Here is a 23,696-nt window from a genome sequence, read left to right as displayed (position 1 = left end):
AGATAGAAGGGCGAGATGTAAACGCGTCGTAAATAGGCCTGAGGACATTTCACTTACAGTTGAGGTAAGCTTGGGCCGAATGCAGCCGGAAAAGGAAAATTATGGCCTTGTTACAGGCTGCAAAGATTGCATGGAAGGCCAGGCAATCTAAAAAAGGTAGGACCAATGGTTTTAAAAGTTGGTGTTCATTTTGTCCATTATGTTTTCTCTTGCCTGAGGATACACATAACACTTGTTATCTTAGATATAGATAGTTAGACCAGAAAGCTAGTACTGTACTGTCCTTACAAGCTGAAGTGACAGTGCTTTTTATTACGTTATATTATCTGTTTATAACAGTATATTTTCTTTTATAACTTTTGTAAGACTTTTTTTTTGCTGGTGTAAAGATTTCTTTTGTTAAATATCATCATAATTTTTTCTGAAATTTTTCAGCATTCTCTATTGGATGTGTTTTGCTTTATTAATTCTTTATCACAGCAATAAACTAAACCATTATTCTCAAATTAAAAGTTTGAAGGTCGTTCATAAATGTCAGAGGAAAAGGACCGTGATAATGCCAAAAGACTGACAGTTTATACAGCATTTTATTCCCTTTTCCATCAAGTTAGGACCAGGGAGGGTCAAGCAATGGCTGCTAATGACTCAGCAGGTAGACCTATAGGTTTCCTCAAACTCCTCATCCCTAGTTCAAAAGAATGGGCAGTTTACAGACACTACCAATAACTATCGAACCTGAGAGGGTCTCAAACTCCACTCCAACAGACTGAAAACACATTGGATTCACTCTATACTCAAAGCCATAGATAATTTTCTTCATTTACAGCGTCATGCTCCCATGCAGGATCTGAATATTGATTGAAATTGATGTTCCTGGAAAGACTAAAGGGTGTTCCCAGTTCATGGGCTCTGTATGCCCGTCCACACTATATAAGCAATATGTATAAACGTATTGTGGGTCTTTATGCAGGTATATAGATTCCTGTCAATCGTTATAGAAAATCATATTAATACCATTATCTTATTTTGGAAGCAGTTCGTCATACAGACAAGTGTTATACGCCCATCTGTGACTCTACCTGGAAAAGCAGTATACTACAAAACCAATAGCTACAATAAAGGAAAATATCCTAGTGTGACAAAGAAACGGAAAGCGAGTAATAAACTTTGAAATATAGATAAACAAGTAAGATGAGTAAGGATGTCTAATAAATAACACAAAACCTATGAAACGAAATTCTATATCATTCTGCTAAAAATAAAATCATTTGCAACAAGTTTGAAATTGTGCAAATTAATTCTTTGTTACATAGTTACTATCGAATACAACATTTTATTGATTTCGAATCTAAATCAATGACAGCAGCCATGAATCCCCGTGTGATTGTCTGAAAGAGGATAGTTTACCGGTGCGCCCTTCGTGACTTAAGAGTTAAGCACACGACTCCCTTGGCCAAGGAATTTTGGGTCATGATGACAGGTCTTGCAAGAGGACATGTATCAGTCATTTGACTTATCAACCGATACGGGATTATAATCACAACTGGTGACTGCAGGATTTTATCATTAGTATCCTGACATCTTTCTGGGTGGGGATACCTTAACATCGTGAAAGGACTTGTGTATTGCCACTATCGGCAAAGCTGTAGGCTCCATTCTATGCCTATCCTTCTTCAAAATTCGGTCTCGTGTCCTGTGGAAACACTGTCTGTCTTAAGTAGGCTATGTACTGTATATTCATTAACAATCTCTAGAGGTTCGTCCATAACTCTTATTTGTTGTCTCTCTGCATTTTCATTGGCTATTACCTTATTACTCATATTCATTTTCAGTGCTACATCTCTGTTTTCTCTAATCAAATCTTCTATCATCTTTTGCAATTCCTGCTTATGATTCACTAAAAAGAAAAATTACCTCTGCAAACATTAAGTTGTTCAGGTTCCTAATATAAATGATTAAAAACGTCTTTTAGGAGATTTCTTCATAATGATTACGAACAATATTTTGACCGTTGTACAGTAGTCTCTGATACGTGTAGGCGCGCAACGGTTCTCAAAAGAAAGACTTACTGGAAAAGCTTCTTGCCCGTCTCCCAAGTGGATCCAGTGTTGTCGCAGTTCTGAGGCGGAGGTTCTGTCGTGTTCTGTTCCTCACGCAACTTCTTGAGCGCAAGGGCCAAAATGTACCTGTGGGGAATACAAGGAATGTAAAGAATGTCTTTTATTTGCGAGAGAGAGAGAGAGAGAGAGAGAGAGAGAGAGAGAGAGAGAGAGAGAGAGAGAGAGAGAGAGAGAGAGAGAGACTGCTATGAATTGCAATTTCAATTACTGTTTACTGACACTTTACACTTAAAAATTCTACTATATTCTTTTTCTCCATTTATGTATGAAATGCTAAACGAATTCCAGACGTTAATTTCTTTATTTCAAAATAACGATAATGAAATTAGAGGATATTATAATGATATCATACCAAGATCACAAGAAATTAGTTTTAAAGGCCTTATTTAGTGTCTGATGGAGGAATACGAACAAAAACATGACTCAATTAAACCTAACCTCATGACTTAACCAAGCCTAACCTAGCTTAGTCAATCTTTGTCTACCCTCCCAGGACACTTACCACCACTTGGTAAACCAAGACATATTTTTCAAGAGCAGATAGCAATATGGGACGGGTAACCTTGTAACCTTTTCCAATCAAAACTTCTTGACTGAATGTTAACTTGCATTACAAAAGGAAAGACTAACCTTAGCCAAGAAAGGAAGCTATTATTATTATTATTACTATTATTATTATTATTATTATTACTTGCTAAGCTACAACCCTAGTTGGAAAAACAGGATGCTATAAGCCCGGGGGCTCTAACAGGGAAAGTAGCTCAGTGAAGAAAGGAAATAGGAAAAATTAAATATTCTAAGAATATTAACAGCATTAAAATAAATATTCCTATATAAACTATAAAAACTTTAACAAAACAAGTGGAAGAGAAATAAGATAGAATAGCGTGCCTGAGTGTACCCTCAAACAAGAGAACTCTCAGTGGAAGACCATGGTACAGAGGCTATGGCACTACCCAAGACTAGAGAACAATGGTTTGATTTTGGAGTGTCCTTCTCCTAGAAGAGCTGCTTACCATAGCTAAAGAGTCCCATCTACCCTTACCAAGAGGAAAGTGACCACTGAGCAATTAAGTGTAGTAGTTAACCCCTTGAGCAAAGAAGAATTGTTTGGTAATCTCAGTGTTGTCAGGTGTATGAGGACAGAGGAGAATATGTAAAGAATAGGCCAGACTATTCGGTGTATGTGTAGGCAAAGGGAAAATGAACCGTAACCAGAGAGAAGGATCCAATGTAGCACTGTCTGGCCAGTCAAAGGACCCCATAACTCTGTAGCAGTAGTATGCCCTGGCTAAAGGCAGTAAAATGATAAACGCTGGAAGAATCTGGAAAAGGCAGAAACAGGAGGAGAATTCCCAAAGTGGACCAGACAAAGAATCACTACTCAGAACTCACAGGCTATCGGTGATGTGAGCATCTTCGTTAGAGGCGTTGACGAGCTTCAAGCCGATGGTGCCCGCCGGAACGAACTCGGCGCTGAGGGCCTGCTCGGTCACTACCCAAACGTATCCTCTGCCAGTCATGTTCATGTAGCTGGCGTCGTGGAAGATGGTGCGGGCGTCGTTTTTGCTGCAAATGAAATCAAGGATTAGCTCCTAAGTTTGGTGCTTATGAAGTTTGTAATGAGGAAAAAGGTATTTGGAAGTTTTTATCAAGAAATCAAGAGGTTCAGATAGTACCTCCTGTTTCAGAATTCAACGAAACCAGGTTCAGATTTTGTAATAAGAAAATTAACTGAAATTCACAATCAAATCTTATCTTATAGGGCATTTCTATTTTCAATTATTTAGTGGCTTATTAAAATGCAACCTGAAACGTTCTAGATAATAGCTTAGAAGAATACGATTATATAAAACTTAAAACACATCAATGTTCTCCCTTCTCTGTGTTACACTGATAATAAATGAGGAATAAATTTTACGTTTAGATATGAAGTCTTCCAGCGTGGAGCCAGAGTCACTAGCAAATCGTTAATAATTTCGCGATTAACAAACAATATCGAAATATCCCATTTGTATGGAGTAAAACTATCGCACAAATCACACTTGACTTATTTACCTGAAAGGCAAATATAGAGCAAAAAAGAAGCTTTGAAAATTATATCTAAGATAATAATCTTGAAATAAAGGTAACTGAAATATATTTTGGGATCCGTTTGTAAACTGTAATTACCTGAGCCGTAGTTCTGTGGTATTAAGTAATTACAACAGTTTTTTAAATGCTTTAAAGGTTACTCATGAATGGCAGAGGCAAGGAACAGTGACGTTGCCCGAGCTAGCAGGATAATATATACATAAGATCAGCGCCCAAGTTAGGACCAGGAAGGGCCAGGCAATGGCTGCTGTTGAACCAACAGCTAAACCTATAGGCTTCCCAAAAACCCTCCATTCTGAGCTCACAAGGATGGTGAGGTTGAAGACTACAAGAAACTATCGAGCTTGAGCGTGACTCGAACCCCAGTCTGACAGAACGCCTGGCAGGGACGTTTCCAAGAAGAGTATTGGATTTATTATTACTTACTTGGCGTATAGCATAAAGACTCTGGCTGACGCTTCTCTCATCTCCTTGAGTTTATCCACAAAAGAATTTAATCCGGGTTCGAACTCTATCACGTTTTCCATCTGCAAAGAATTGAGAGATATTAATATTTTCTTTCGTTTATTTCTAAATAGTAATTATCGTAGTAGTCCAGGTCTGATCTCCATAATGTAATTTTAGAGTCATATATTTTCAAATAGGATTTACTTTTTATATACACATACGCGCGCACACACATATATATACACACAAATATATATATATATATATATATATATATATATATATATATATATATATATATATATATATATATATATATATATATATATATATATATATATATATATATATATATATATATATATATATATATATATAGAAGTATATGTGCTATATATATATATATATATATATATATATATATATATATATATATATATATATATATATATATATAGATGAATGGTAGGTTACCTTAAACTACATGAATATCCTATCTCTGTAAAACGATTTGATTATATTAATACATTCGCACAGCCTACTTCAAAACCTATTCTCTTTCAACCAGACATCTTAATCTCTCATATGTTCAGTATTGCATTGCCCTGACCTTGATATCTTTATCGTCCTCATGGCTCTGGGCGTGGTTCTGGAAGCGAGTGAGGAGGGCGCGCCCGTCGGTGTCCGAAGAGTGAACGAAAACCACCTGCGTGTACTGAAAGGTCTTGAGCAACTCCACCCACACATCTGCTTGGTGGCTGTAGGGCGGAACGGTACGCAGGAACGAAACGTGGATGTTCTGGACAGAGAAACAAAGGAGGAGGAGAAGAAGAGGAAGAGTTATAGAATGTTCAGTCACTGTGAATGAAAAGGGTCTAAAAGGGTGTCTGTCCATGTAAATGAAGAAGCTTCATTTGAACGTCTGCTAGATGATTAGTTGGATGTTCTAAGTGAAAAGAAAATATATTTCAAGTACTGTTATGAATTGACTTTAATAGGATGTTCCATCATAGTGGAAATGAATAATAATTGGTTGTCTAAATAGAAAAAAAAATAGATTCTAATTTCAGGTACGAAAAAAAAGATTAACAAAATGTTCCATCATGGTAGAAAATTGATAACAATTGGATGTTTAATCTATGTTGAACAAGCAAAATAATAAACCAATTTAGATTAGTGGGGACTAGAGCAAATTTCTAACTTGACATGGGGACAAGAGCACTCAATTGCTTAGGCAATAAGTTACATGAGCAACAATTTTCTATTTTGGGTGAGGGGAGAACAGGACCAGATGCCGACAAGAGATAGATTAGTGACAGTTGTCCCCTCTGAGGGGAAAGGACGACACCATTTCAGATTTGTACTTTATTTCTAAGCATTCAAATGAATGATTATAGTAACGTTGAGAGCAATGATAATGATGCTGTTTGCGGTGATAATATTAATGATTATATAAATTCAAAGCATCACCCAGGAGGGTGATAAGACAACCGTAACATTAACAATATCAATGATGATAACATTAGTGAATACAGTAATGGAAATTTTCATTACACTAAAAAATACAAGATAACTGTTTTGAAAACATAATACAGCCACAGTGTGAAACATCAGATAAACTTAAAATAAGGAAAAATAGATTTAATTATGATAAATCCAAGGTATTTTAAGGATATGAAATATCATTATAAGAAGAGAAATCAAATACACGCACAAAATCTGACAGAGAGAGAGAGAGAGAGAGAGAGAGAGAGAGAGAGAGAGAGAGAGAGAGAGAGAGAGAGAGAGAGAGAGAAAGCAGGAAAACTAGAATAGAGAAACAAGGACCTGAATAGAAGTTAACTAAAGGGAACACAAAACAAATTCACCTGACCTTTGTATAGGCAACCTCGAAAGGTCGTCCTATCGACCCTTATCACTTTCAAAGACCTTTTTTTTTTTTTTCTCCTCCCACATTCTCTTTACCTTATCAGAAAAGGCGGAGTCCCTCGAAGATATGCCGATGACAGGGATGTGGTAGAAACCGCTGGTGTAGGAGACGGCTGCCGGGGAGAGGTCTCCATTCAGGGGGTGAGATACTATCACCGCGTACACCTGCCCCAGGTAAACATCCGCACGCGGTCACGGGGAAAGAGACACAAACGGAGAATGCAAGTTAGGTTTGGGAGTGTTCGGATACGAGAGAGAGAGAGAGAGAGAGAGAGAGAGAGAGAGAGAGAGAGAGAGAGAGAGAGAGAAAGATGGATCTTGGGTAGGTAGAAAATTCATGAGAAATCATATACAGTATATGTATATATATATATATATATATATATATATATATATATATATATATATATATATATATATATATATGCATGTATATACAAATATATCTCTCTATCTATCTGTCTAAACACAGACACATGTATATATACATATATATATATATATATATATATATATATATATATATATATATATATATATATATATATATATACATGCGTGCATATATACATACGTAGGTACAGTATATATAAATAAGGGGTAAATTTGTCCATAAACAAATATATACACACACACACACACACACATATATATATACATATATATATATATATATATATATATATATATATATATATATATATATATATATATAATCTTACATATATGTACATATATGCATATATATATATATATATATATATATATATATAACTATATATACAGATATATATAAATATATATATATATATAAATATATATATATATATATATATATATATATATATATATATATATACACGCACATAGTATATACTGTAAACATATAGTAGACATAAATAAAGGGTATATATATATATATATATATATATATATATATATATATACATATAGTAAATATAAATAAAGGGTATATGTACATGTATATATATATATATATACATATATATATATATATATATATATATATATATATATATATATACGCACAGTGTATACTGTAAACATATAGTAAACATAAATAATGGGTATATATACATACATATATATATATATATATATATATATATATATATATATACAGTATATACTGTATACATATAGTAAATATAAATAAAGGGTATATGTACACCCAGCAACAAAACCGGTGTCGCCTGGCCAGACCTGACTTGAAGAGATCATGCCTATCTTGCCCTGAAAGGAGGCCGACGTTAAACAACCGAGACATCGCTAGGATGGTTCAAATGTGAGGAGGAGGGGAATTACCGATATCACTCAAAGAAATGCGATGAAGAGAGAGAACTTTTTTATCCTTTTAAGAAATGTAATCTGATATTATTTCGAAGCTAATTCATCAAAATATTTTATCATAACTTTTTTATTTTAATTTTCCTATCCTATTTCTATATAAATTTTCTTGAATAATATTGGAACTGACTATCATATTAATATTCATAACACGGAAATATTCTCTCTCTCTCTCTCTCTCTCTCTCTCTCTCTCTCTCTCTCTCTCTCTCTCTCTCTCTCTCACCACATACATACACACTGTAGCCTACGTATTATATATATGGGCTAATAATGTATCGTTTCAAATAGCTACTATTGGGTCACCAATCATTAATAAGTGGCCTTTGTTTAAATTTTCGAAGGTAATGAGGTTTAAAGGTTTAGTTGTTGATTTCAGTGTTTTCCTTTGATTTCGATCATGAGCCACGTAGTTCGATGTGGTTCGGGTTAGCTTTTGTCACGGGCTACTTGACTCCGGCCCTCTTAGAGAAAATAGTATTTTTTGCTATATCAATTATATTAGTTTAAGGTTGGAGATTTAATATGCATCATCAGTTAACATAATCTATATTGTTTCAGAAGTGATTGGTGAAAATAAAATATGTGAAATGACATGCAATGAAAGTGTTCATTAGTGCAGTATTATAGTGATGGTGTGGTATATAGGATGTAGGGTATAAAAGATTATACTATCAACTCATTATTTACTCAAATTATCTGATTCGGCGTCAATAACCCTAGATGTCAAGAGGACAGAAAACTCCTAATCAATCAATCGATCAAATTATCTGGGCAAGTCACTCACTTCCAAGCAAACCCCCTTCCCTGGTGACGATTGCTCAATGCTCAAAGGTCCGAGTTTAGCTGGCTTCACCCTCCCCAAGGCAAAAGGAAATATTTCCTTAGCAGTGACTCTTCGTATTATTACGATTTTATTTGTCGTTTCCTGACCTGATGCCAAACACCTTATAGGTGTTCACTCGGTAAGCTCTTCAAGAAATCCATTACTCTCGATATCTGTTCAATCAGTCTTTTGCATATTTCCTTCGTTATATTTTAGTTTTGATATAATTCTAAACACATGGAAAGCAAACTGTATGAAATATTGTCATCTTAGTATTTTGTTTTTCATTGACTGTAAAACTTCCACCAGAAGGATCTTATCATAACTGTGAGACCTTTAAACCTCAAACATGTGGGGATGGGGGTAGAAGGATATAACGAGGTGAGAGTTAAAGATGATGATGGAGAGGTGGCAATTGGATGATCTTAATGTATGGCTTGACGAGGTTTGCATATTAACTTTTATGAAGTGATGATGATGATGATGGTATTACCCCTATTGATAACCTTTGATATCAGTGATTCCAACTCACAATGAAAACGGGCATATATCGTTCTAACATTGTTTTTAGGTGGTCACTGAACATCTTTGGAACATGGGATCTTTACCCGAAAGAAATACAATTCCAACACCAACTTGCAAAGTAGTTAGCGGTCTTGTGTGATCCTTGGGAACATCCAAATAATATAAAATATTGGATACAGGTAATAAATAAATAAATATATATATATATACATATATATATATATATATATATATATATATATATACATATATATATATATATATATATATAGAGAGAGAGAGAGAGAGAGAGAGAGAGAGAGAGAGAGAGAGAGAGAGAGAGAGAGAGGGGGGGATTTTGGATGTGTCAAAGACTTTTTAGTCCATTCGCAGAGACTCCATTTGCTCTTTGGTAGAGCGATTTAGTTTAAACATTTGGAGAGTTCTTATGATCTTATTTAACTTATTCTAGAACTCGAGAGAGAGAGAGAGAGAGAGAGAGAGAGAGAGAGAGAGAGAGAGAGAGAGAGAGAGAGAGAGAGCAGCTGCTAGAATAATGCAAACAAAAGATATATCATTCCGACGTATATTAATTGGAATAGTCAGTTCCCACAATATTTACGGATTTTCCATATAAAAATATAATAAGGAATTCAAATATATCGGTGTGATCATATTTTTCGATAACTATTCTCGAAAACGATTGCATTTCTTAAAAGAATAAGAGATAAGACCTCTCTATCTCTTTCATACATATATATATATATATATATATATATATATATATATATATATATATATATATATATATATATATATAAATATATATATATATATATATATATATATATATATATATATATATATATATATATATATATACACAAGTTTACTACAAGTCTACCTTGCATATTCCTGTCGAATTCAGGAATCTGTTCTTAGACTTAAGTCTAAGAACAGATTCCTGAACAGACCCCTTCTCCACTATGATAGTTGATTAGTGAGTTTGCAACACGTGGTTATTTATCATGATTATATATCAATAATAAAGTGTTGCAAATACTAATCAGCTATCATTGTGGAGATGAGTTTATTTCAAATCTAAGAACAGATTCCTGAATTCGACAGGAATATGTACGGTAGACTTGTAATAAACTTGTATTTGTCTTGATAGCACGGTTGGTAACAGTCTCGGCAAGCCTGGTTTCGGCTAAGAGGCATAGGTTCGAATTTCTGCTCAGCCAGAAGCTGTTATCGTTAATGAATTTCTGGTGGATATTCATTCCCAAAGATAAAAATTCGATATTAAATGCCATTGTGGTTGGTTAAAATCAAGAGTGTTAGTCATATATATATATATATATATATATATATATATATATATATATATATATATATATATATATATATATAAATATATATATATATATATATATATATATATATATATATATATATATATATATATATATATATATTTTACTTGCCAAGTTACAACCGTATTTGTGTCCGATCTATCGGAGTCCAGACATGGATGGCTATATATGAAAGGTCTGGGACTCACTGACGGGTGTTAAGTACCAGGAGCCTGCATGGTGAGGAGCAGGTATGCTGGCTGTTTAGTTCGCCACCCACCTGGCTGAAGCGGGGTCATTTCATTCATAGAAAATGCCGGAATTATATGGTGTATTCAATTGAATCACCTCTTCGGCCTACATTTTGAGGTTCCTTACCTCTAGCATTTGAGATTCTTTAACCTCTATTTTTAGGTGCCTTATCTCTAGCATTAGGGTTTTTTTACCTCTATTTTTAGGTGCCTTAACTTAAGCTTTACGTCTTTATGACATCTATTTTTAGGTGGCTTATCTATAATATTAGGGGCTTTTTTACCTCTTTTTTATGTGCCTTATCTTTAGCATTAGGGGTTTTTATTACCTCTATTTTTAAATGCCTTACCTCTAGCACTAGGGGATATTTGGCATCTATTTTGAGGTGCCTTATCTCTAGCATTAGGGGCTTTTTTACCTCTATTTTTAGGAACCTTAACTTCAGCTTTAGGGGCTTCATGACCTCTATTTCGAGATGTCTTATCTCTAGCATTAGGGGCTTTTTGACCTCCTATTTTGAGGTGCTTTATCTCTAGCTTTAGGGGCTTTTTACCTCTTATTTTGAGGGGCCCTATCCCTAGTATTAAGGCCTTTTTGACCTCTTATTTTGAGGTGCCTTATCTTTAGCATTAGGAGCTTTTTTTACCTTTATTTTTAGTAGCCTAATCTATAGCATTAGGGGCCTTTAAACATCTGATTTTGTGGTACCTTATCTCTAGCATTAGGAGCTTTTTGACCTCTATTTTTGGGTGCCTTAACTTTAGATTTAGGTGCTTTATGATCTCTGTTTTTAGGTGCCTTACCTCTAGCATTAGGGGCTTTGTGACCTCTATTTTAAGGTGCCTTATCTCTAGCATTATGGGCTTTTTTACCTCTATATTTAGGTGCTCTATCTCTATCATTAGGAGCTTTTTACCTCTGATTTTGAGATGCCAGGTGCCTTATCTCTAGCATTGGGGCTTTTTTACCTCTATTTTGATGTGTCTTGTTTCTAGCACTAGGGACTTTTTGACCTCTATTTTGAGGTGCCTTATCTCTAGCATTAGAGGTTTTTCGACCTGCATTTCAAGGTGCCTTATCTCTAGCATTAGAATCTTTTTTTCAACTCTATTTTGAGGTGTCATATCTCTAGCATTAGCTGACTTTTTACCTCTATTTTGAGGTGTCTTATCTCTAACATTAGGGGATTTTTAACCTCGACTTTGATGTGCATTACTTCTAGCATTAGAGGCTCTTTGACCTCTATTTTTAGGTGTCTTATTTATAGCATTAGGGGCTTTTTTACATCTATTTTTAGGAGCCCTATATATATCATTAGGGGCTTTTTTATCTCGATTTTTAGGAGCATTACTTCTAGCATTAGAGTCTCTTTTACCTCTATTTTTAGAAGCCTTAAATATAGCGTTAAGGGCTTTTTGACCTCTATTCGTAGGAACCTTGTGTATAGCATTAGGGACTTTTTGACCTCGATTTTGAGGTGCATTATTTCAACCATTAGAGGCTCTTTGACCTCTTTTTTTTTTTTTTTTTTTGGTTCTTTATATATAGCATTAGGAGCTTTTTTACTTCTATTTTTAGGAGCCTTATATATAGTACTGGAGGCTTTTTGACCTTGATATTAAGGTGCATAACTTCTAGCATTAGAGGCTCTTTGATCTCTATTTTTATGTGCCTTATTTATAGCATTAGGGGCTTTTAACCTCTTTTAGGAGCCTTATGTATAGCATTAGGGGCTTTTTTACCTCGATTTTGAGGTGCATTACTTGTAGCATTAGAGGTTCTTTGACTTCTATTTTTAGGTGCCTTATTTATAGCATTAAGGGCTTTTTGACCTCGATTTTGAGATGCATTACTTGTAGCATTAGAGGCTCTTTGACCTCTATTTTTAGGTGCCTTATTTATAGCATTAGAGGCTCTTTGACCTCTATTTTTAGGAGCCTTATATATAGCATTAGGGGCTTTTCGACCTCAATTTTGAGGTGCATAACTTCTAGCATTAAAGGCTCTTTGATCACTCTTTTTAGGATCCTTATTTATAGCATTAGGGGATTTTGACCTCTTTTAGGAGCCATATTTATAGCATTAGCGGCTTTTCGACCTCGATTTTGAGGTGCATTACTTGTAGCACTAGAGGCTCTTTTACCTTTATTTTTAGGTGCCTTATTTGTAGCATTAGTGCCTTTTTATCTCTATTGTTATATGCCTTATTTCTAGAATTAAGGTTTTTTAACCTCTATTTTGAGGTGCCTTATTTCTAGCATTAAGGTGTATTTTACCTCTTATTCTGAGGGGCCTTATTTTTCGTATTAGGGGCTTCTTTTACCTCTATTTCAAGGTGACCTACCTCTAGCATTAAAGGCTATTTTTCGTCTTCGTTTAAAGGCTCTTCGTTGCTGTTCTCTACTGTCTGTTCTAATTTTTCAAGTTCTTTATTTTTTCGGTTTCCTTTAACATTCCATCGTCCAGTTTCCTTAGTTCGTCAATTTCCTTCGAGATTTCATCGTATTCTTTCCTAGTTCGTCAGTTTCCTTCTAGATTTCAAGAGAGATTTCAGTGCTGTGTGTCCTCAGTTCGTCAGATTCCTCAGAGAAATCGATGGCATCCATGTCTTTGTCCATCAGGGCGATGGGTAAAGACAGGAATGCTATAAATTTTCTCCGCATACGTCATCACGCTAAAGCAAAGGACGAGCAACACAATATATTTACCAATATGATCTGGATATGTCCTTTCTCCAATGTCGATTTTGGGACTATCCTGTTGAAGAACCACACGTCGCTCACCGTTCAGTTGAACCATTCTGTCTCCGTCCTTATTACCTTAGTTCCAATAGTCTCCAATTATGGGACATCGTTGCAAAAGCCCAAGCTAAGGATCATTCAAGGCGCGTACATTATGTTCTTCAAAGCTCGACAACTTCTGCAGTAACCACCAAAGCCAGCTGTAGATGAAGATGTTCAGAAGAGCCTCCTGTTGATCCTGTAGTTGTAATACACAATTCTCACAGTCAGCTCCCTGTTCCAAAAATAGTCATTAACAATGTTCACTGTGTTGCATGCTTAGTTTGAAAAAAAGAGATCAGGTCTTCAGAAGTCATTTGAAGCTCGGGGCGGAGCCGTTCAGAACTGCTCTGGGAAGATTCTGTTCTGGAGTCATTCAGAATTCCATGCTAAGTCTACGGCTATGTCTTCTGAAGCCTTTTGAAGATCCCGGAAAATTTTCTTCAGGTACCGTTCAGGGAGCTCCAGGAAGAATCTGCTCTGGGGTCATTCAGAACGCCATGCTAAGTCTACAGTTGTTTCTTCCGAAGGCATTTGGAAATCCGGGAAAGTTTTCTTCCAAACCCATTTAGTGATTCTGTTCTAGGGTCATTCAGAACTCCATGCTAAGTCTATGGCCATTTCTTCTGAAGCCATTCAGAGATCTGTGAAGATTTTCTTCCGAAGCCGTTTAGGACTCGCAAAAAAACTCTTCTTTCGTTCCAATAAACCCTAGTAACTCATCATCATCATCATCATCATCATCATCACAATAATAATAATAATAATAATAATAATAATAATAATAATAATAATAATAATAATGATATTGATGATAATAATAATAGTAATAATAATAATAAATTACATGATTTGATTTATGGATTTGTGTCTGAACATTCTGAAGTCGTTCAACGCTTGGATTTGTAATTTGAAGGAAAAGTTAAGAGACTGAATAGGAAGATGAAAAGATAATTAATACTATAATATATTACTTTCATTATTAAGTAACGCCTGAAGCGCACTCTCCGATCGAACTCAAGCGAAGGGTAATTGACGTTTTCAGCAAACCTTATTGAAATAACCGAAGGCTTTGACTTACTTTTTCAGGTTTGAAATTTTAAACAACCCATTTTCGGTACGAATCAATATCAGAATCGTTCGAAACAGAAAATACGTCTCGGAAAATCGCATTTCATGAGTAGTTTTCTGAAGAATTCATTTTAGATAATCAATAATGATGTAATATTTAAAAGATTTTTCCAATGGAATTATTACTTTCTAGATTATTTCGAAGGCGATGGATATTACTATGTTATGTTTCTACCAATGGTTTATATATTCACACACACACACACACTCACACAAACACACACACACACACACACACACACACACACATATATATATATATATATATATATATATATATATATATATATATTTATATATACATATATGTTAGTGTTGTCTGTCCTAAGTACACCCAGCAACAAAACCGGTGTCGCCTCGCCAGACCTGACTTGGATACATCATGCCATTCTTGCCCTGGAAGGTAGCCCGACGTTTACACAACCAAGACATCGTTAGGATGGTTCGAATGTGAGGAGGAGGGAGATTACCGATATCAATCAAAGAAGTGTGAGGATTAATGATATATATATGAATATATATATATATATATATATATATATGTATATATATAAATATATATATATATATATATATATACATATATATATATATATATATATATATATATATATATATATAGGAAATAGATAGAGAGGTCTTATCTCTTATTCATATATAATGCAATCGTTTTTTATAATAGTTATCGAAAAATGTAATCACACCGATATGTTTGAATTCCTTATTCCATTTTTATATGGAACATCCTTAAATATTGTGGGAACTGACTATTCCAATTAATATACGTTAGAATGATATATCCTTGCTTGCATTATTCTAGCAGCTGCTCTCTCTCTCTCTCTCTCTCTCTCTCTCTCTCTCTCTCTCTCTCTCTCTCTCTCTCTCTCTCTCTCGAGTTCAAGAATAAGTTAGATAAGGTCATAAGAACTATTAATGCTTATGTATCCAATATTTCATGGTAATTGGATGTGCCCAAGGATCACACAAGACCGCTAGCTACTTTGCAAGCTGGTGTTGGAATTGTATTTCGTTTGGGTGAAGATCCCAGGTTCCAAAGATGTTCAGTGACCACCTAAAAACGATGTTAGAACGATATATGCCCGTTTTCATTGCGAGTTGGAATCATTGATATCAAAGGCTATCAATAGGGGTAATACCATCATCATCATCACTTCATAAATGTTAATATGCAAACCTCGTCAAGCCATACATTAAGATCATCCAATTGCCACCTCTCCACCATCATCTTTAATCCCCACCTCGTTATATCCTTCTACCCCCATCCCCACATGTTTGAGGTTTAAAGGTCTCACAGTTATGATGAAGTAAATATGCAAAAGACTGATTGAACAGATATTCGAGAGTAATGTATTTCTTGAAGAGCTTACCGGGGGAACACCTATAAGGTGTTGGACATCAGGTCATGATACGACAAATAAAATCGTAATAATACGAATACTCAAAGCTAAGGAAATATTTCCTTTTGCCTTGGGGAGGGTGAAGCCAGCTAAACTCGGACCTTTGAGCATTGAGCAATCGTCACCAGGGAAGGGGGTTTGCTTGGAAGTGAGTGACTTGCCCAGATAATTTGATCGATTGATTGATTAGGAGTTTTCTGTCCTCTTGACATCTAGGGTTATTGACGCCGAATCAGATAATTTGAGTAAATAATGAGTTGATAGTATAATCTTTTATACCCTACATCCTATATACCACACCATCACTATAATACTGCACTAATGAACACTTTCATTGCATGTCATTTCACATATTTTATTTTCACCAATCACTTCTGAAACAATATAGATTATGTTAACTGATGATGCATATTAAATCTCCAACCTTAAACTAATATAATTGATATAGCAAAAAATACTATTTTCTCTAAGAGGGCCGGAGTCAAGTAGCCCGTGACAAAAGCTAACCCGAACCACATCGAACTACGTGGCTCATGATCGAAATCAAAGGAAAACACTGAAATCAACAACTAAACCTTTAAACCTCATTACCTTCGAAAATTTAAACAAAGGCCACTTATTAATGATTGGTGACCCAATAGATGCTATTTGAAACGATACATTATTAGCCCCTACATATAATACGTAGGCTACAGTGTGTATGTATGTGGAGAGAGAGAGAGAGAGAGAGAGAGAGAGAGAGAGAGAGAGAGAGAGAGAGAGAGAGAGAGAGAGAGAGAGAGAGCAATTGCTTAAGAAAATGCAAACGAAGGGTATTTCCGTGTTATGAATATTAATATGATAGTCAGTTCCAATATTATTCAAGAAAATTTATATAGAAATAGGATAAGAAAATTAAAATAGAAAAGTTATGATGAAATATTTTGATGAATTATTTTCGAAATAATATCAGATTACATTTCTTAAAAGGATAAAAAAGTTCTCTCTCTTCATCGCATTTCTTTGAGTGATATCGGTAATTTCCCTCCTCCTCACATTTGAACCATCCTAGCGATGTCTCGGTTGTTTAACGAAATGTATGGTAAAAGGCCTATACACTGTCTATTAGTTGTAATTAGTTTTCCCTTATTTCTCTATTCATATACACATACGCATATACATAATTACATACACCCATATCTCCATATCTATTTATGAATATATAATATATATATATATATATATATATATATATATATATATATATATATATATATATATGGATGTATGTATGTGTATATATATGTATATATATATATATATATATATATATATATATATATATATATGTGGATGTATGTATGTATATATATATATATATATATATATATATATATATATATATATATGTAGATATATATATATATAGATATATATATATAAATATATATATATATATATATATATATATATATATATATATATATATATATGTGTAGATATATAGATATAAATATATATATATATATATAAATTTTTACATATATGTATATATAAAAATATATATATATATGTATATATATATATATATATATATATATATATATATATATATATATATATATATTACATATATACCTACTTAACTATATAGGTATAGGCTAAGAAGTACTGTATTCAAATCTTTCAAACTATCACAATGATTACTATATAATTACTAGCACGTTACATTTCAGTTATAAGATCTTACAAGCATAATAACAAACTTGAAATAAATCTACATGACAACCAGGAAGGAGTGCCAACATGACGGCTGAGAGAGCCGTGTTCCTTACCGATCTGGAGACCAATTGCTTGCAGACTTCAAGGGCAGTGCGGATAGGGTTGGAATCCATGAGCATGGTGACGTCCATGAGGGAAGTGTCAGGGTCCACAAAGGTCCTGTTCTCGTTGATATGCTGCTGGACACACGTGAAAACACATCAGTTGAAGCTGAGCTTTGGCGAGTCCCGAAAGGGCGGTCAGTGATTGCAAATGAATGAGTCTTTGATGCTGGTTTTAACTGGTTTGCAGCCTCTCAACTGTTTTTATGTATAAAGTAATTATGTGCTATGTTTTTTTATTCCAACTAATTTACATAATCTAGATTCAACATGTGGCTCTAAATACTGTGCATGAATTTCATTCCAAAGAGAGGATTTAACCATTAGATAGCATTTTTTAGTTTGGAGTTTTTCAGATGTAACAGGATGATTTCAACATAAAATTCTCAATTCAACAGAAATGTAAAAATAGATTGAAACATATAAATGAATAATGAATGAACAAACGAATTCATGAATAAATACTGTCAAAATTAATATTCAATCGATGAAAAAAATAATGTCCTAGATTAATGTAATATATATATATATATATATATATATATATATATATATATGTATATATATATATATATATATATATATATATAAGTATATATATGTATATGTATATACACACACACACACACACACATATATATATATATATATATATATATATATATATATATATATAAAATGATAATAGTAATAATAATAATAATAATAATAATAATAATAATAAATGAAAAATTAGCAGTTTGTAGGTAAATGTAAAAATAAATCCAGGTAATATAAAATAGATGTCTATGGAAGGATAATATAAATACATCATGAATGAATGAACAATTGAAAAACTTAAACAAAAATAAAACAAAAATAGACTATTTATGACAACCATTTGACATTGATATCGGGAAAGATTATTTTTTTTCCCATTTCTTTTCCTATTGAAATCTGAATTTATGTTCCGAGAAAAACCTCAAAAAAAAAAAACTAATTAAGAAAAAAATACATTGAGCATAAGTATCTTTAAAGCTTCAATGTAATTAATCTATCTTTCACAATTCCCTAATTGAGGTAAACTTCTCAATGATTGATAATATATTATGATTAGATTTTTGTATATAAATATTTCAAAGCCAAATTATGAATGTTTGGGATATTTTACATTGAATTTTCCTTCTAGACTTTTTTTCACACCATTAGTCAAGTCCTTGAGTGTATTTCATGTACTGGAAATTATTTTTTTTTGACATTAGAGGAGCTTATTTTATCTTAATCAGTTTTTATTATATTTTGGTTTCTTGTATTTAAATTGAATTCTATATTTTTATATTTTCCTGTTCTATTTTTATCGGAAATTAAGTCTACCTATTCGTGTCTCGACCTAATTTATGTTTAGGGTAATATTTACGTTTTTTATGTTCTATTTCATCTAAAAAAGTTTGTTATAATCTTTAAGTTTCCTGAATTGGTTAATCTTCATTATATTTTTGTAGTTTCTCAAAGATAAATAAAATCAGTTCCACTTTAGATAAAATTATCTCCACTTCCATCTCTGTAATCTTTTCTCTCTCAAGTTTCGATTAATTGAAATGTTCAGACAAATCCTAACTTCCTACACGAGCTACGAAGGATTCCAAAACTTGTTTGACCCTCGAGTTCGTCATCTGGGTGTGAGCTATTTACCGATATGGTGTCCTTGAAGTGATTGTCCGACTGGCTGTCGGACAAGATGCCCCCGATGTTGAAATGCTGCTGCGACGTTGCCACGACTTTGGCCGGCGAACAGAGGACGGCTCCTAACGTGGCCGCCACCACCAGTACCCCAGCCGCCCCCACCATCACCTCATTCCACCTGCGGAAGGGAAACGGAGACGTCTTTAGCATGGGAGGAAACGGAGACGATGTTTAGCAGAGGGGAGAAACGGAGACGGGATTTAGCAGTGGGTATAAGGAGAAAAGCTTTAGCAGAAGGGGAAAAACACAGGGGTTGGGTGAGAGGGGAAGGGAGACGGGCATTAGCCAGGTGACAAACAGAGACAGACTTTTTCAGAAGGGGAAACAGAGACGTGGTTAGCAGAATGGGAAAAGATGATAGGGGGATAGCAGAAGGGGAAACGGAGGCAGTCTTTAGCAGAGGGAGAAACGATGTTATATGAAATGTTAATCTTAAGTGGAATTATTGTACCTAAAAATATTAGGGAAAAGTCTCTCCGTCTGGACACACTGGGCCATCTTGTATGTACTCATTTGACAATTTGAAATATTGGTATGTATGTAAATAAAATCGTATGTATAGGAACATACATACAGAATTGCTTTAACCAGCTAATCGAAAAATCAACAGAGTATGACAAATTATGTATGGCATGTGTAGATTATGAGAAAGCTTTTGGTTTTGTCAAAACCTCACCAATAATGAAAATACTTCAAAGACAAAGAATAGCTTTACCTTATGATAGGACACTTGAAGATACAGGAAGTACGGCAATCCTTAAACTACATAAAAATAGTGAGACAATTGCGATTGAGAAAGGAGTCAGACAGGGAGACCCCATCTCTCCTAAACTATTCACAGCATGTCAGAAAGAAGTTTATATAGAATTTAGGTTTGGTAAATGTAAGAAATGACATTAATGGGGAATACCTTGACAACTTAAGATTTTCAGATAAAATAGTTCTGTTCAGTAAATCAGAGGAAGAATCGCAATCATTGATAGAAGTTTTGAACCGAGGAAGCAGAAATGTATTATTGGAGATGATTTTGAGTAAAACTAAGATAATGTTCAATAAAAATACAGATACAAAAAATAAAGGTTATGGACGAACCTCTAAAGATTGTTAATGGATATGCGTACTTAGGACAGACTGTTTCCCCAGGACATGAGACCAAAATTAAAAGGATAAGCATGGGATGGAGAGCTCTTGATAAACAAAATGAGATTATGGAAAGTAAAATGCCACTTTCTCTAAAAAGAAATATATGTAATACGATGGTCCTACCAGTATTAACTTATGCATTAGAAATTTTGAACCTTACCAAAGCCTCAGAACATAATCTAGTTACAACTCAAAGAGCTATGGAAAGAATAATGAATAACACTAAGAGACAGAAAAAGAGCAACATGGATACGAGAACAGATAATACCGTAGATAGACATTGAGATTAACAGAATGGACCCATAGAGATTGTAAACGATGGAGGGGCAGAAAGAAAAGACAATGGCTTGACGAGCTAAGAAAATTTGCTGGTATAAACTGGCATAGAAAAACCATACATAAACAAGAGTTGAAGAACAAGTTGGAGGCCTTTGTACTGCAGTGGACTAGTCACGGATGATGTATATATATATATATATATATATATATATATATATATATATATATATATATATATATATACATATATATATATACACACACACACACACATATATATATATATATATATATATATGTATATATATATATATATATATTTATATATATATATGTATATATATATATATATATATATATATATATATATATATATATATATATATAATAGTGAAAAAGGAAAAGACATGAATTCTCGCCTGGAAATTCCATTCTCCCTCAGTGGATCTATGTTGGGAATTATGGGCCTTATTAATAGTAAAATTTTATATGTGAAGTCTGGATGATTGGTATCGTGGATTACATGATACAATATACATATTTTCGAGTCACATGGAGTTTCGATATCATCTGTATGTTTGCTATTAACTGTAATGAACTTTTTCATTACTATGAAGGATTATCTTAAACAATAATGATTCCATTAGCCCATAAAGGATTTGATTCAGCTCTCGAATCAATATCTACAGTACATCACAATTACCTATATCAGCGTATTAGAAATTCTTGTTATTATTATTATTATTATTATTACTATTATTATTATTATTATTATTATTATTATTATTATTATTATTATTATTATTATTACTTGTTAAGCTACAACTCTAGTTGGAAAAACAGGATGCTATAAGCCCAGTGACCCCAACAGGAAAAATAGCCGAGTGAGGAGAGGAAACGAGGGAAAATAGAATATTTTAAGAACAGTAACAACATTAAAATAAATAATTTCCTATACAAACTTTAAAAAAAACAAAAGGAAGAGAAATAAGATAGAATAGTGTGTCTGAGTGCACCCTCAAGCAAGAGACTACTATTCCAAGACAGTGGAAGACCATGGTGCAAAGGCTAAGGCACTACCCACGACAGGAGAACAATGGTTTGCTTTTCAAGTCTCCTTCTCTTAGAAGAGCTGCTTACAATAACTAAAGAGTCTCTTCTACCCTTACCAAGAGGGAAGTAGCCACTGAACAATTACAGGGCAGTAGTTAAACCCTTTGGTGAAGAAGAATTGTTTGGTAATCTCAGTGTTGTCAGATGTACGAGGTCAGAGGAGAATTTGTAGAGAATAGTCCAGACTATTCGGTCTATGTGTAGGCACAGAGAAAGTGAACAATAACCAGAGAGAACCCCAATGTAGTACTGTCTGGCCAGTCAAAGGACCCCTGGCCAACCTACTACTAATAAAATACGGTGATTTGTTAGTATAGACCAGGTCAGGGAACTTTTTTTTCTTCTGTTTAGTAGCAAGACTAAGCAAGATCTTAGTTATGGATTTGTGTCTTATCCCAACCTTTAATTTATCGTTTGGGAACCGACATTTAACAGTTTCTGGTCGATGGAAAATATTTTCATAATTATTTTTATAAATATTTTTACTAATTTTGAGAAATAAAATGATTAGGTCAGACTCAGTGGTTAAATTTCTTATTGATCAGACAAATCATTAAAAAATTGTAAACTTTATCATTAGATTAATGTTTTAACCACAAGATTTATTATGTTGCTTATACTCGCATTTCGCAATGATAAAATTGATAATTTTCTGATTAATAAGCTAATCGTTAAAACGATTACATTTCTTACATTGTCCAGGGTCGCTTTTCTCAGTGAACAAATTAAAAATCACATCATATTTCTTTAGCTATTAAACTGATAAGTGAAAAAATTGCATTTCTCGATTATCAATTATCAGCTATGAGGGTATGCTCAGGCATACTATTCTATCTTATTTCTCTTCCTCTTATTTTGTTAAAGTTTTAATAGTTTATTTAGGAGATACTTATTTCAAATGTCGTTAGTCTTCTTAAAATATTTCATTTTTCCTTGCTTCCTTTCCTCACTAGGCTATTTTCCCTGTTGCAGTCCCTGGGCTTATAGCATCCTTCCTTTCCAACTAGGGTTGTAGCTTAGCAAGTAATAATAATAATAATAATAATAATAATAATAATAATAATAATAATAATATGGGTCAAATAAGGAAACGGGAGTCCCAGCACTATCTCGTTCCAGGTTCCAGGTTCTCCATTCCACAACATTGATTGTGGGCGCACTACTAGAAGCGTAGGTGGAAAACGCTGCAATCTGCAGAAAGTCCATTGCCATTAGTTACCTCCTACACAGACACCACAGCTTGCATACACATTTCTAACTTCCAAAGCCTGTCTAATATATCGAAAACAAATTCTTCGGTTTTCGATTTTAATTTCCTTTATTATATGATACGGCATCTAAATGACCGTAATTC

The 23,696-nt window shown here is 33.7% G+C and overlaps 1 protein-coding gene across 4 annotated transcripts in view; it reads right to left on the bottom strand.

Annotated features, from left to right (window-relative positions):
• The window catches only part of LOC137638471 (glutamate [NMDA] receptor subunit 1-like), a 196,696-nt gene that overhangs the window by 23,839 nt on the left and 149,161 nt on the right, over nucleotides 1-23,696 (bottom strand). For 2 of the 4 annotated variants that reach the window (XM_068370550.1, XM_068370552.1), the window contains exons 3-9: nucleotides 19,757-19,925; nucleotides 18,038-18,163; nucleotides 6,627-6,755; nucleotides 5,272-5,460; nucleotides 4,641-4,741; nucleotides 3,516-3,689; nucleotides 2,070-2,186 (exon numbers count right to left, since the gene is read on the bottom strand). In XM_068370550.1, coding sequence (XP_068226651.1) covers nucleotides 2,070-2,186; nucleotides 3,516-3,689; nucleotides 4,641-4,741; nucleotides 5,272-5,460; nucleotides 6,627-6,755; nucleotides 18,038-18,163; nucleotides 19,757-19,912 — 992 coding nt within the window. In that variant the 5' untranslated portion in view covers nucleotides 19,913-19,925. The remainder of the gene's footprint in view (nucleotides 1-2,069; nucleotides 2,187-3,515; nucleotides 3,690-4,640; nucleotides 4,742-5,271; nucleotides 5,461-6,626; nucleotides 6,756-18,037; nucleotides 18,164-19,756; nucleotides 19,926-23,696) is intronic. The other 2 variants (XM_068370551.1, XM_068370553.1) reach the window with 1 other exon arrangement.

This window comes from Palaemon carinicauda, chromosome 3, assembly GCF_036898095.1.
Source record: "Palaemon carinicauda isolate YSFRI2023 chromosome 3, ASM3689809v2, whole genome shotgun sequence".
NCBI classification, from domain to species: Eukaryota; Metazoa; Arthropoda; class Malacostraca; order Decapoda; family Palaemonidae; genus Palaemon; species Palaemon carinicauda.
The sequence above is the reverse complement of the archived record's forward strand: the minus strand, read 5'-3'. Positions and strand labels throughout refer to the sequence as shown.